At 41.6% G+C, this 12,606-nt stretch overlaps 1 protein-coding gene across 1 annotated transcript in view; it reads right to left on the minus strand.

Annotated features, from left to right (window-relative positions):
* Positions 1 to 12,606, minus strand: part of AGPAT5 (1-acylglycerol-3-phosphate O-acyltransferase 5) — a 44,004-nt gene that overhangs the window by 14,626 nt on the left and 16,772 nt on the right. Inside the window, exons 3-5 of the mRNA XM_055416334.2 lie at positions 10,404 to 10,519; positions 7,002 to 7,091; positions 2,645 to 2,735 (exon numbers count right to left, since the gene is read on the minus strand). Of these exons, the coding sequence (XP_055272309.1) occupies positions 2,645 to 2,735; positions 7,002 to 7,091; positions 10,404 to 10,519 (297 nt within the window). The remainder of the gene's footprint in view (positions 1 to 2,644; positions 2,736 to 7,001; positions 7,092 to 10,403; positions 10,520 to 12,606) is intronic.

Genomic DNA, 12,606 nt, shown 5'->3' on the forward strand with positions numbered 1-12,606 from the left:
CTCAAACAACTTACCTATAAACTCTTTTAAGCTTTAAAGAGTAAAACATATATTTTGTTACAGTCAGGGCTCAGCAATGTAGAATTGTTAGAGAAGGAATAAGTTAGGAGAGCTGCAATATTCTGAAATCCTAAGAATTTACTCCATAAAACCCCCAAATTTTGTGTAACAATTCTAGGTCATTGTTTTCTTTCTTCTATAAATTTAGTAAACAGCTGCTTAAACAAAATAAGACATTTTTACAATAGAACTTTTCTGAGACTAACACATACGAATGTGACTAACTCTCCAAGGAAAGGATGCAAATGCAACATTCTCTAAACCCACTTGGACATGGAACCCTTTCCCCCATCCCCTACAAACTCTTGTAGTCTCAGTTATCACATGCTTTTAGAACAAGGGAATTAAGATGGTGTCTTCTTAAATAAAACACAATGAACTAATTAAAAAGAATACTGCTCAGTGACTTCCTTTCAACTCTGGAGTGAAGTCCAGACCACTATGCCCGAACAGAATTCAGAGTCTTCTGTGGTGGCTGAACTCACAGAGCTCTTCTTCGCTCATCCTAGGCTTGAAGACATCAAACTTTTTGCTCATAACTCCATGTCTTTGCTATTGTTGTTTCTTACACCTAGAATCTCCTCCTTCTACCACATGTCGGTCTTAATTCTACCCTGCCGACGGACACCCTCTGTCAGCTGGTCCTCTTTCCCTTCAACTCCCATGGATGCTGTCTGTGCTTCTCCCGTCTCATCTCTTTATACATCACAAACATGTGTCCTACCGCGATCTGCATAAGGACTCCTCTGCTTTGTAAAATGAGTATTTCTTAAAGGAATTAGTCTTTCTATTTTATCCCTTAGGATCAGCTATAGCTTTGTGCCATTAGTAATAGATTCACCTGTGGCAAATCTCCACATTCTAAGTTAGAAGTAATGACTTAGTAAATGTATGTATATGTAATATACATATACCAGACTTTCTATAAACATTATGTCAGTGAACCTCACAAAAGCCCTATGAAGATAATTCCTGATACAAATAAAAAACAGACCAAAAAATAAAGCGACTTGTCTAAGGTTATATGAATAATATATACCTGAGAATGCAGCCCAAAGCTAATGTTCATCTAAGACTAAACACTGGTTCAAGAAGGAGACTTGACACACGCCATAAAGAAAAGCTGAGAGCCCTGCAGGGAGAGGCCCGGCTGACAGGGGGCATGAGTGGGAAGAGAAGTACTGCCTTTGACACATCCAGTTTAGGTGATGCCTTTGAGCCAGGCAAGTGAAACTCTACGGGCAACTGTACAGGAAAGTCGAGAGTCGGGCAGAGATGTGTGGGTGAGAAACAGTTTTTTGTGAGGCATCAGCGGTCAAATAAATGGTGGTGACAGCTCTGGATTTAGAGGCTGGCCACCGTGAAAAACACAGAAAGTGAAATAAATGAAAAAGACCCGAGTCAGACACGGGAAACAGCACAGGAACAGGAAAGGATGAAGCAGAAGAGGACAGAGAGGAGATTAAGTGGGAAGTGCCAGAAAGGCGGGAGGAAAGGAGACGAGCGTGCCAGAAATCTCGGGAGAGAACTTCAGAAAGCACCAAGGATTCCAGCTCCAAGCATGATTAAACAAAATTAACTAGAAGCAAACACTCTTTTTCTCTGATGCACCAGCCCATTTCAACTGCTCACTGCACACCCATCAGAGCAGATCCTCACAAGCACTGCAGAGGCCCTGGCCAGCGCTGCAACAACGCACCAGCTCAGACAGACCACCCGTGATCCAGCCAGCCTCCCAGACACCTCCTGGAGCACAGCCCACCTGGCTAAACTGTACCCCTACCAGTATGTCAGCTATCCAGGTATAAAGATGGATGCTAAGAACATCCTTGTTATTGGGGACATCAATAGCTTTAAGTACTGTAGACTAACTTTGTGTAATATTCTCCATTAGGAGCATCACATATCTTTGATCCTTACATAGATTAGGTATACCCATGGGAACAAGCATAACCCCACCCCCACCCCGGTATCCCCAGGGGACTGCTTCTAAGACCACCCCACCCCCATCCACTCCCTGGGTACCAAAATCCCCAGATGCTCAAGACCCTTACGTAAATATGGCCAAGTGCTTGCATATAACCTATGCACAACCTCTATATGCTTTAAATCAACTCTAGACCACTTATGATAACTGATACAACACAAATGCTATGGAAATAGTTGCCAGCATGGCAATTTCAAGTTTTGCTCTTTGGAACTTTCTGAAAAAAACTTTTAAAAATATTTTCTGCCTGTGGTTGACTGAATCCATGGATGTAGAATCCACAGATCTGGAGGGCTGACTTTATGTTTTTTAAGAGACGGGCCAACTGATGCTCAGTAACATCAGGCAGCTTGCGCCCACGTGGCTAATAAACGTCAGAATCTGGATTCAAGTCTAGGTCTGTCAACCTACAGACCAGAAACTCTGTCCATCACAGAGAAGCCACACTGCGAACAAAGGGTTCATCTAAATAAGCATGTCCCTGGACAGATTCTACCTGAATCTATGGTACTGGAATACATACACAGCAAGCACTTAAATTTACTCTTAGACACATTTAAAAATAATAGTTTCAAATGTAGTTAATTTTTTACTTACCTTCTTGAGCAGCAAATGCTTGACTAGCTGAAATGACTTTTGTTAGTTCTGGATTATATCTTGTTCCCTCTGGAAAAATCACAAGATACATCTGTGAAGACATAAAGAAGATTTGGTTTTATGTGAGTGTTTCTGTTGTTGCTGTTAACTTACCAATGACAACCCTGTTAATCCTAAGAGTATTTCTCATGGTAGTGAAAAAAAATTTAATTACCTATGACGTTTATTTCAAGCAGAACAACCAAAACACACAAATTCAATTAAGTCATGACATAGCATAGACTGTATTTGAAATGCAGTCCTACATTTATTCAGATGTCAGTCATTAATAATCTAACAACATTTCTAATTATATGCTAATATCCACTAATTTAAAAGCTTTCCATGAAATGCTGACTCATACAAAGCCTGAATTCATTAATGACAGAGGTTCCCCCCAACTAAGATTCTGCAAAATCACTTTTGAAAAGGTGTAAATTTTAGACATCAGGGTCCCTAAGTACACCTCATCTGATGGAAACCATATATAAATATATAAATCTCCATAATATGAAAGATAATAGATGTTCATATTTCAAAAGATTCACATCAGTTCAGTTCAGTTCAGTCGCTCAGTCGTGTCCGACTCTTAGCGACCCCATGAACCACAGCATGCCAGGCCTCCCTGTCCATCACCATCTCCCGGAGTTCACTCAAACTCACGTCCATCGAGTCAGTGATGCCATCCAGCCATCTCATTCTCTGTCTTCCCCATTTCCTCCTATCCCCAATCGCTCCCAGCATCAGAGTCTTTTCCAGTGAGTCAACTCGTCGCATGAGGTGGCCAAAGTATTGCAGTTTCAGCTTTAGCATAAGTCCTTCCAATGAACACCCAGGATTGATCTCCTCGAGAATGGACTGGCTGGATCTCCTTGCAGTCCAAGGGACTCTCAAGAGTCTTCTCCAGCACCACAGTTCAAAAGCATCAATTCTTCGGCGATCAGCTTTCTTCACAGTCCAACTCTCACATCCATACATGACCACGGGAAAAACCATAGCCTTGACTAGATGGACCTTGGTTGGCAAAGTAATGTCCCTGCTCTTTAATATGCTATCTAGGCTGGTCATAACTTTCCTTCCAAGGAGCAAGCGTCTTTTAATTTCATGGCTGCAATCAGCATCCGCAGTGATTTTGGAGCCCAAAAAAATAAAGTCTGACACGGTTTCCACTGTTTCCCCATCTATTTCCCATGAAGTGATGGAACCAGATGCCATGATCTTCGTTTTCTGAATGTTGAGCTTTAAGCCAACCTTTTCACTCTCCTCTTTCACTTTCATCAAGAGGCTTTTGAGTTCCTCTTCACTTTCTGCCATAAGGGTGGTGTCATCTGCATATCTGAGGTTATTGATATTTCTCCCGGCAATCTTGATTCCAGCTTGTGCTTCTTCCAGCTCAGAGTTCCTCATGATGTACTCTGCATATAAGTTAAATAAGCAGGGTGACAATATACAACCTTGACGTACTCCCTTTCCTATTTGGAACCAGTCTGTTGTTCCATGTCCAGTTCTAACTGTTGCTTCCTGACCTGCATACAGGTTTCTCAAGAGGCAGGTCAGGTGGTCTGGTATTCCCATCTCTTTCAGAATGTTCCACAGTTTATTGTGATCCACACAGTCAAAGGCTTTGGCATAGTCAATGAAGCAGAAATAGATGTTTTTCTGGAACTCTCTTGCTTTCTCCATGATCCAGCGGATGTTGGCAATTTGATCTCTGGTGCCTCTGCCTTTTCTAAATCCTGCTTGAACATCTGGAAGTTCACGATTCACATATTGCTGAAGCCTAGCTTGGAGAATTTTGAGCATGACTTTACTAGCGTGTGAGATGAGTGCAATTGTGCGGTAGTTTGAGCATTCTTTGGCATGCCCTTTCTTTGGGATTGGAATGAAGACTGACCTTTTCCAGTCCTGTGGCCATTGCTGAGTTTTCCAAATTTGCTGGCATATTGAGTGCAGTGCTTTCACAGCATCATCTTTCAGGATTTGAAATAGCTCAATTGGAATTCCATCACGTCCACTAGCTTTGTTCGTCATGATGCTCTCTAAGGCCCACTTGACTTCACATTCCAAAAATTCACATAGCAATGTTTATTCAGAAAATGTATTTATTAGTAATTTTGGAAAAAAAATCCTGCAGTCTCTCAAATAATGTGCATGTGTGCTAAGTCGTGTCAGACTCTTTGCAACCCCATGGATTACAGCCCTCCAGACTCCTTTGTCCATGGGATTCTCCAAGCAAGAACACTGTAGTGGGTTGCCATTTCCTACTCTAGGGAGTCTTCTCGACCCAGGGATTGAACTCATATCTTTTATGTCTTCTGCACTGGCAAGCAGGTTCTTTACCACTAGGACTGCCTGGAAAGCTTTCTCAAATAATACTACTGGTGAATAAGAGCTGATTTAATCATTAATCATTAATTTCAGTGAGGAATATTAAGTCACATGGAAGTTGACTTTATAAATATATTCTACCTTGCCAATTATGTGATTAACTTTCAAAAACAAAACAGCCTAATAAAGAGTCTGAGAAATACATATCTGTTTCACAGCACTTAACTATTAAACAGTGAAGCAACCGCCCAGATTCCATGAAAGTAGCCTCATCCCCACGGTGACCTGAGTGACAGCCGCTTGAAGTGCTGCCTCGCGAGCCCAGCAGTCCATCACTCAGCGTCACTGTGTGACCACCAAAACACTAGACTCTTGCCCATGAAAAACAGAAATGCTCTCTGGGAGCTCAAAGTGGAAGACGAGGTTATTTGAGGGCTTCCCTCGTAGCTCAGCTGGTAAAGAATCCACCTGCAATGCAGGAGACGCTGGTTCAATTTCTGGGTTGGGAAGATTCCCTGGAGAAGGGATAGGCTACCAACTCCAGTATTCTTGGGCTTTCCTGGTGCCTGCACTGCAGGAAACCTGGGTTCGATCCTTGGGTTGGGAAGTTTCCCTGGAGGAGGGCATGGCAACCCACTCCAGTATTCTTGCCTAGAGAATCCCCAAGGACAGAGGAGCCTGGCGGGTTGCAGGCCATGGGGTTGCAAACAGTCAGACACAACTGAGTGACTAAGCACAGCACACAGCAGGTTCTCTGAACTAACTTTCCTATTGAAAACAATTTAGAAAGCTGGATGTATCATCCTAAGAGCAAGATGTAAGACCAAAACTAAAGCAAACACAGAAAAGCAGAAGTAAGCCCAGAGAAGAATTTAGCTCTAAGAGATACAAAAAGTGAGGGAACAAAAATCTAAGGCCACAGATCTTCTGTTAGAAACAGTAAGAGTGAAACAGAAGTGAAGGGAACACCAAAAGGGCCACACTCCTGAGGTAAAAGCAACCCTGGTAGTCACGCAGGTCTCAGAAGGTCCTGTCTCACTGCACGGCCTGGGTGGTCCAGGGAGCCTCAAGCTCAGGACTGGGCTCGGGGGGAGGCACCCCCAGGAACCAGGCTAAAACAAACGCCAGTGTTCTCTTTCATCTTATACTTGAGCTGATTTCTGCAAATAATTTTTCCAGATACAATCAAGAGCAAACAAAGATCACCGAGCACACAGGGAAAGGAGGCACTGTGAGCCAGAGAGAAGAGAGAGGGAGGTGAAAAGAGAGGGCAGCTGGGGGGAGGAGGAGGGGAGAGGCGATGAGGAAGGAAAAAAGGAGAGAACCGGAACCTGCGAGCTACATTTCTGAGCACCAGGACAGACAACCACACAGGGCCTTGGGGAATGAGGCTCAGGGAGGCACGGTCCCCTGCGGCCCTGTCCTCGGAGGGAGTGGACGGGGGAGCAATGAGCATTCTGCAAGGAGAGCGCTGAGGCTTCTTCTGTGGGCAACAAGGCTTTATAAGATAACGCTTAAGTGCAATGATTCTTCATTTGCAGATATTCATACTTTTTCTGACTTTTCAAATAACTCAGTAGATACAAGAAACCCAAATTCACACTGACAGAAAACAGCAGTGCTTCTAAAACTCCACCTGAGGCTGAAGAAGAGGAGTCAGAGGAGTTCCTAAGTAGCTCAAGTGTAACATTACAAGGGCAGATCTGCTTCTATTTATAGACTAAAGACACCAAATGTTCTCCTTACTCCTCTTTAAGGTCAATATTGACAACCACCCGCAAAGGATCGAATCACCTGCAGCCACCTTTCTGATGGCCAAAAATAACTGCTTACCTATATTTAGAAGGTTTTTTGCTGCCTCAAAAAACTCTGAATTATTTATTACACATGTGATGGTATATTTTCAAAACACTTCTTCAATGCTAATTTAATCCTTAAATTACAAATTGAGAGCTGATAAGAATAAAGATAACAATGGGCGTGATCTTACTGGAGTGCCTGCGTTGATGTAGCGCTGCAGCTTCTTCCTCATCTGAGTTTCATTGAATTTGGCACTTCTTTTCACATAGATTCCGCCATGCTGCCATGAAAAGAAAAAAAAAGAGGGGAAAAACATATTTACTATTAAAATGGCCAATGGCCAGTCATCAAAAGGGTTAACTTTATTTCCAAAGGGTGAAGAATAAAATTACATTTCAGGAATTAAGTTATATTTAATACATTCAAATGTTAGCCTTTAAATAACATTAACTGAATTCTGTGTTTTCAATACAATTCAAATAAAACCGGGTGTGGCATATCATAGGAAACTACACAAACATTTACTTCTGCTGGCAATTAAAAATGCTGTCTTACCTTAAAAACACTTTTTTGTTTTTCCAAATCAAAAATTCAATCAGATGGAGCTTAGCTCTCAATTACTCCACTTCTTATGTTGAAGCCCTCACCCCTAAAAGTGACTATATTTGGAAATGGGGTTTTTAGGAAAATAATTAAGGTTAAATGAGGTCATAAGAGTGGGCCCTGATCCAATAGGAATGGAACCTTGTAAGAAGAGATTAGGACACAAAGTCACGTAAAGGACAGACACAGGGAGAAGACAGCCACCTGCAAACCAAAGCCGTAAGAGAAACCAACCCTGTTGCCACTTTAATCTTGAACTTCCAGCCTCCAGAACTGACAGCAAACAAACCTCTGTTGTAGTTTAAGTCATAGTGTGGTATTTTATTATGGGAGCCCAGGCGGGCTAATACAAACACCATCATAACAATTGTTGTTTAGTCACTCAGTTGTGTCCAACTCTTTGTGACCCCATGGACCATGGACCTGTCAGGTTCCTCTGTCCATGGAGTTTCCCAAGCAAGAATACTGGGGTGGGTTGCCATTTCCTTCTCCAAAGAATATTCTCGGCTTAGGGATAGAACCCAAGTCTCCTGAACTGACAGGCAGATCCTTTACCACTGAGCCACCAGGGAGTTCCTCATAAAATTGAAGATAACCTTAATTAAACCTCATGAGTGCACATCACTGAAACTTTGCATTAGGTCGGTCTTTTTTGGTCTTCCTCTATGCTAACTCGAACTCATCTGTAAAATTAACGAACTCGCTGGATTTGATTTTGTCTTAATCAAGAATACGAGTAAAAGGAAATAAAGAGAAGCAAGGAGGGACAGGATATAGAGGAGGGGAAGGGTGGCCTTAGAATCTGGATGTGGTTCCTTCACACGTGAGCTGACTTGCCTGAGTACAGAAAAGAAATTCCGAGTGCTCTAAGAGTGCAGGTACTTACCCAAGTAAGTAAGTAGTAGTTTGGGTACCACTTACCCAAACTGAGAGGACCGATGAGGATAAAGTCAGTCTTCACAAACTCTTTAGAATTAGAGCCACAGGAAACATATACTGCAATGTGAAACTTCCCCAAGCTTTCAATGACATTATGTCTCTTCTTCACACACTATTTCCTACTAATCATTTAATGTGCTTATTAAACTCAATTTTCATTAAAAAAAAAATCTGAGTTATTTCCCAGATATATGGAAGCTACAGAAGTGAAGACCAGCTATCTTTCCCTTAGGAACTGCCTGATTAATGATGAAGCAAAATATGTACACGAGTGTAATATAAGAGATTGGATACGCATTACAATAAAGATGGCCAGAATTGAAAGCAGAGTGGAAGAAAGTGCAGAGAGCTCAGGTCAGTCCCAGCTGTCACACACATCTCTAGTTACACTCACAGGGCTTAAATGAGCAAAAGCTCTCTAATGCCTTTTCGATTTTTTTTAAAAACACAACAGTAAGGTTCCCAAAACATCTGCGTTTGTTGGGATGAGGGAGCAGAGAGGATTCTGTTCTGAATTTCAAAGGTAAACTACACCTGTCAAAGTTCACAGGCTGGTGGTTTAGAAATGTTTCATTTTCTGAATATCTATATATTAAAATTAAAGAGGGTGACAGAGGATGAGATGGTTGGATGGCATCACCGATTCAATGGACATGAATTTGGCAAACTCTAGGAGATTGTGAGGGACAGGGAAGCCTCGTGTGCTGCAGTCCATGGGGCTGCAAAGAGTCAGACATGACTGAGCGACTGAACAACAACACAACATTTATAATACGACACCGCCACATATAAAATAAATAAAAAACTTGACTGTTTCGTCACATTTTGCTTATAAGTAACTATTTTTGAACAGCATTATTTCTGCTTCATATAGACTGTAAAAAACAAGTCCATTTAAAAGAAAATCTTACTTCCTGGCATAATGTTATGCAACCTACTCCAGATTCTTGCCTGGAGAATCCCATGGATGGAAGAGCCTGGTAGGCTACAGTCCATGAGGTTGCAGAGTCGGACACAACTGAGTGGTAACACAAAGTCCATTACTTTTTAATTTATTCCCATTTACATATGAACAAAATAGTTTAAAATATTTTTCATCAAAATACATTTGGATTTTATTTTCCTTTAGAAGGAAATACGGAAAAGAAAGAGGAAATGGACAGTCAAGACTCTAACCTCCAACACCACAGGAACTCTGATCACAGGACTTGTGGGCAGCATGGACTGTCCAAGGGGTGACCTCCAGATTTCTATCTTTTCAGGGTTTACCATAACTTTAGCCTCTCTTCTTTAATCGAGTATTAAAGTCCTATTATCAAGCTTGTCTTCCATACAAATTTCATTCTTAATATTTAGAAAATTTCAAGTGTGTATGTATTAGTCACTCAGTTCTGTCTGACTCTTTGCCACCCATGGACTGAAGCCTGCCAAGCTCCTCTGTCCATGGGATCCTCCAGGCAAGAACACTGGAGTGGGTTGCCAGATCCTCCTCCAGGGGATCTTCCTGACCCAGGGATCGAACTCGTGTGTCTCCTGCACTGCAGGCAGATTCTTTACTGCTGAGCCACTGGAGAAGCCCCCAGAAAATTGCATAACCATAATTTATTCAGAAAAGGCATAGAAAAATGCTAGTAATCCCCTTCTGAATATTAAAGAACCTATTTTATAATTTCATGACCTGATGGTTATGATGTGATTTTAAGGGGCTTTTATAAAATAACATATACTAAATATTTATTATGTACCTGACATTTATGCTAGGTACTTTACATATAGAGCTCACTATTTTTTTAAATCCTACAGAAATTACTTTTTAATTTATTAAGGGTCCTTCACATCTTTTATCTTTAAAATTTTTTATATGATGTTTGTACATTTGCATTTTTTATTTAGCAATTTGGGTAATCAGACATATATATAAATACACACCACTAAAAATGCCAAATAAAACCACATTAATTTAGAATGAACTGGTAAACCCATTAAAAATAAACCCAAAAAACTTAAACATCCATACAAATAGAAAGGAAGAAGCACGGAAAAAAGTTACCTGAGAAAAATAGCAGCCGTACAGCGGGAGCCACTTGAGCCCATCTTTCAGCACATAGCGCACATGTCCGAGAGCACTCTGCCTGACGGCCAGAATATCGGCGACGATCCAGTCAACTGCAAAGACAGAACCCACCAGTCCTAAGTGATCCCTGCGTGAAGGCCAGCGTTCCTGCCATAGAAACAGAGCCTCTCCACAAGACTGTTACAAAGACATGCTTTGAAAATATTACTAGTAGAATTTTCTAATTTCTTTAAATCAACCCCAGACATTTGAAAAATACAAATTCTGTGGGTTTTTCAGGTTTGCTTTTACATTTCTTCAGTTCAGTTCAGTTCAGTCGCTCAGTCGTGTCCGACTCTGCGATCAAGCTTCTTATTTCAGGGATATAATGCAAAAGCCATAAAACATCAAAGTAACACAAATGATGCAGGAACAAAGAATAAGATAAGCGTCTCTAATTCTTAAAGTCTAGAAAACATGAAATGACAGGCATAGACTGGCTAAATGAAACTGTCACGTTCAAGAAAATATTCCATATCAACAAAAGGCAAGGACATTTTATTGTTACCAATGACTTTCAGGAACAAATTTTGGTACAAGGCTAAAAACAAGATTTGGTATCTTTTCTGGGGACAATCATTTTTTTAAATTTGGAGGAATTTGAAAATGCATTTTTATATTAAACGCACATGGCTATACTATGGTCTAGATACACCTTCCAATAACTCGAAGGAGAAAGTGTCAAATTTACAAAATATGTTTTAATGAACTTTCCTGGGCTACGCCCTTACACTTTTGAAATATTTAGCGAAAAAGTTTTAAGAACTAACATAAGTAGTCAAAGGGCTTCCCTGATAGCTCAGTTGGTAAAGAATCACCTGCAATGCAAGAGACCCCGGTTCAAATCCTGGGTTGGGAAGATCCACTGGAGAAGGGATAGGCTGCCCACTCCAGTATTCTAGCACTTCCCTTGTGGTTCAGCTGGTAAAGAATCGCCTGTAATGCGGGAGATCCAGGTTCAATCCCTGGGTTGGGAAGATCCCCTGGAGAAAGGAAAGGCTACCCTTCCAGTATTCTGGCCTGGAGAATTCCATGGACTATACAGTCCCTGGGGTCGTAAAGAGTAGGACACGACTGAGTGACTTTCATTTAAGTAGTCAAAACACACAAGCTTGGTGCCTCCAATTTTTTCAACTCAATTATCTTTTTAAAAATTTTAAAATATTCTCAATTAGGTTTCAGATAGAAGACCACAGACTACAGCTGAGTTACTGATGGCTGGGATATTACCTTAATAACTATTCACATTTTGTGTTCTGGCATGAATAACTTAAGAGATCAAGAAATGCTGCTGTGTAAGAATTCTTCCATGGTGATCCAGCTCAAGCAATGCCTCAGTTTATATTATTAACTTGGAAGAGAGGAGGGAAGGGCAGAGGAGAGGCAGGAAGAGAAGCGAGGCTCTTCTCAACTGTGCTACTATGGAACAAGAGTTTCCAATTCTTAAGGGCACAGTGTTGGCTGAAAGGGACCCTACACGTGAAGTACTCGCCTATCATGGATGCAATGTGACCTGGAGATTAGCTGTCATCAACACCATCACTCCTACTCTTGGCTGCCCTTGAGCCAGGCTCTCTGCGAGATTAGAGCCAGGTTATGGAAACTGCCTAAAATCCCTGACCAGTAGACATGACTCATACCTGATCAACAAGGCTCAGAGAAGCTAAGTCATCGGCCCACAGACACACAGCATGCTGTGGAACAGCATATGAACTGGGATCTGCCTCCACAGCCCAGGCCTTTTAATGAAAGTCTACTCACCATTCACGTTGTTAGTTAAGGAAAATGTCACCCAGACCAAGGAAAGGGAATGTTTCCTGAGATTAAAAAGGTCCAGAGTGTTCAAAGCAGAGAGCTAAGGAAGGCGGCGGGAAAGGAACAGTGGCCACCACAGTCCTGCTGACTCTGAAGAAAAGTCAGTTAACAGAGACCAAGAATGCAGAGACGGCAAGGGCTCACTGCAAGCGAAAACAAGGGAGCAGCGGGACAAATTAAGATGCCAGTTCTGCAGCCAGCCAGGCCAAGAAAAGCCTCTTGCATTCTGGCAGGCCTTGGAGAGCATGAGCTGGGAAGTCTAAGCTCAACAGCAGTCTGAAATGTTCCTTCTGCTTCTGACATTTTCAGTTTACTCGATGATGAT

The sequence above is a fragment of the Moschus berezovskii genome, chromosome 26 (assembly GCF_049115385.1).
Source record: "Moschus berezovskii isolate FMDL1 chromosome 26, NW_MosBer_1.0, whole genome shotgun sequence".
Lineage (NCBI taxonomy): Eukaryota > Metazoa > Chordata > Mammalia > Artiodactyla > Moschidae > Moschus > Moschus berezovskii.